The sequence below is a fragment of the Ixodes scapularis genome, unplaced genomic scaffold (genome assembly GCF_016920785.2).
Source record: "Ixodes scapularis isolate PalLabHiFi unplaced genomic scaffold, ASM1692078v2 PGA_scaffold4__175_contigs__length_147842914, whole genome shotgun sequence".
Classification (NCBI taxonomy): domain Eukaryota; kingdom Metazoa; phylum Arthropoda; class Arachnida; order Ixodida; family Ixodidae; genus Ixodes; species Ixodes scapularis.
The window spans coordinates 92,137,249-92,140,118 of NW_024609879.1; the positions used below are offsets into that span (position 1 = coordinate 92,137,249).

At 50.8% G+C, this 2,870-nt stretch overlaps 1 protein-coding gene across 1 annotated transcript; it reads left to right on the plus strand.

The window, feature by feature from the left end:
• The first annotated feature begins 594 nt into the window (after positions 1-594).
• Positions 595-2,622, plus strand: LOC120848915. The gene has a single exon (XM_040221001.2). It carries the CDS (start codon positions 595-597, stop codon positions 2,620-2,622), a length of 2,028 nt encoding a protein of 675 aa, XP_040076935.2.
• Positions 2,623-2,870: the final 248 nt, after the last annotated feature.

A 2,870-nucleotide genomic window follows, 5' to 3' on the forward strand; every position in this document is an offset into this window, starting at 1 on the left:
CACATGCAGTAGGATGCCATGCAGCCCATGCTTCAGCGTCGAAAACTTTTGTCGTCTGACTTTTACCATAACCCAGAATGAGCATTTAAAAGTTCCGGATGCTTATTTCTCGTCACAAATGGAACTCTGGTGTGCACCCATCATTTCTGAATACACGTGCTGTTTTCAGCGAGCTGACGACAAGGTTCCGAGAAATGCTTTCCATGCCATCAGGAGTAGTGTGTCCTGTGTTCATTCCCTTTGTTCTGTCGCTCTGGGTGCTATTTTTATCATGTTTAAAGATAGTGGTCGTTATTGGCAAACTAAATAAAGAACAAGGCCAGTCTAAGATTTAAAAAAAAAAAAAGCTTATAAAAGGGGTTTCTAAGTACCTCCAACGTTTGGCCCAGAGATTTAGCTCATATTTCAAGTTCTTGGCAGAATATAATTGTGGGAAGTCACGCTGCGTGCGCGCGCTGTAAATGACGACCTCGAATATGCAGTCCGCAGTTCATAGTATTTATTGTCTCAGATGTGCGAATGTAGACGTACACCTTACGGTCATCAACTTTTGTCTTGCATGCAGGGGACGAATCCACTCGCGACGCACAAGGAATGACTCTCCGTGAGCGGCAAATTTCAACAGCCCTGTTTTGGTTCACCTCGTCCGTTCTTACGGCACTTGTTGGCACAATCGTACTAGTTGCCTTCATCATTCCTGCGAGCCAGAATGAACGGACCCTAAACTGCGAGACATCGGAATGCCTCGCCGCTTACAGGTACCTTCACGAGCAGCTGGACTCCAACGTCCACCCTTGCGATGACTTCTACGGACACGTCTGCCACAAGTGGAGCAAAATCCGCGAGGGTGTAGGTTTCCTCTCAGACTCACTCGATCGCTTCTTAGTCAAGATAAGTACCACCCTGCAGAACTCCAAGCCGCTGGAAGCAACTTCTTTGCACAACATTCTGCAAACGGGACGCCAGCTGCTGAACCAGTGCTTCGCATTCATGCAGAAAGGGGAGCAGAGTATTGAGCATGATGTTCAGTCTGCCATGGACCTGATGGACATAGCGGGAATCTTGGCCAGCACGTCGCCGCTGGAAGCGCTTAGGCGAGTGATGCGGATGTCTTTCGACTACAACATCAAAACGATCGTGGGACTTCGTCCACTTAAGCTGAGGGGTACCGTTTACCTCCAGCTGCTCAGCGGCGCACCCATTCGGAACGAACTCTGGCTGGAGGTGACGGATCGCGAGCTTGAGTCCTACTTCGCAAACGTGACCAACCTCTTGTGGCGAAAGATGGGCGACTCGTCGCTCGCCGCTACTCTGGTTCGCATGGACAGGGAGGTGTCCCTGCTTCTGGAAGGACCATCGCAAGACGTGTGGTTTGATGCTGAAGCTTTCGACGCGGAACCCGATTTTCCGCGCGAGCTTTGGAAGGATCCCTTGAAAGAACTTATTTCGAACCAGCGTGATGACGCGATAACAGGTGTAATTTTAGTCACTGATTACAACCAGACTAGAAGCCTGCTGACTTTTATTCAGACCTGCCCCACGAGATTCGCGTCTTCTTATCTGGTCATTCACGCCTTGGTCGAGGTGTTGAGGTTCGACTTTGCGAAGCGTTTTGAAGACACATCCCAGTCCAGATTGCGGCACATCTGTTTCGAAGCGGTCAATCGGGCACTCGCACCTGATTGGTTGGGAGTGGTCCGTACCCTCCTTTTCACCGACGCACACCTCGCCAAAGTCGCGGCAATGTTTGACGATATAAAGCGTACCTCCACTTCCAAAATCTGGAACGGCTGGATAAATAAATCGATGGGCGACATGGCCCGCACAAAACTTGACAGCGCCACCCTAACATCGCACGGAACGCTATTTAAGAATTCCACTCGCGTCATGTTTCGTCCAACATTCGAAGGGTCCCTAAACGGCACGTTCATCTTCAACTACATATCGCTTCTGAAATCTTCACGCCCTCAACGTCTGCAACACCCACTGGACACGTTGCAAGCAGGGCTCGCATCCCTTGAGGTACGAGGGCAAGCCCGGTACTCGAACAGGCACAGAACACTCTTTCTACCCTTGATGTTCCATTACGACCCCGTCTTCTATGGCGCCAACGTCGCTCCCTACTACAACTACGGAACTCTGGGCGCCATCTTCGCGAGGGGTCTGGCCGAGGTCATAGACCCTTTCTCTTCCTGGAACTATTCGACACCGAACTGGTGGACGGAAGAGGCGCTGCGTGAGTTCTCGTACCGGGTCTCGTGCTACCGGAACCTCCACGACAGCGCTCGGCCCCAGAAGCCCCATGACGTGGACAAGCTGACACCAGAGGTCCAGAGCAGTCTGTTCGCCTGGCTTCATGGTTCTCGGGTCGCCTACGCGAGCATGGAGCGTAACTTCAGCAGCTCGCCGACGCGGTTTGCCAAGAAGAGGCAGTGGAAAAAAGCGCAAAGAGTGTTCTTTCTCAGGTTCTGTCTCGCGTCCTGCGGACTGGAGCACAGCGAACCACTCGGTCCGAGGGAGATGTGCGTTTGGCCGCTCCTGAACATGCCCGAATTTGTGGAGGCTTTTGACTGTCCCGCAAATTCGTTCATGAAGGTGCGTCAAAAGTGCCACCTCTTATGAATGACGCCGCCGCCACGAGGTTTTAGAGGAAAATTGGAACATGTATGGTTGTAACTTGTCGGGAGTCCAGGTCACCTTAATTTAGCATGCGAATTCACTACCTTTGCATTTCCGACGATAGCACTGTTTTAACAGTGACACTAAACAAGATTTTAAGCGCAGTTGTCATAAAACCTCTAAAACACAACATTGTGTCAATAATTCTATTGCACACCCCACTCGGTATTTATAAGAAATCGTTGCTCATC

Coding starts and splice junctions, on each gene's coding strand:
- LOC120848915 (XM_040221001.2), top strand. CDS start 595: ATGACTCTCCGTGAGCGGCAAATTTCAACAGCCCTGTTTTGGTTCACC.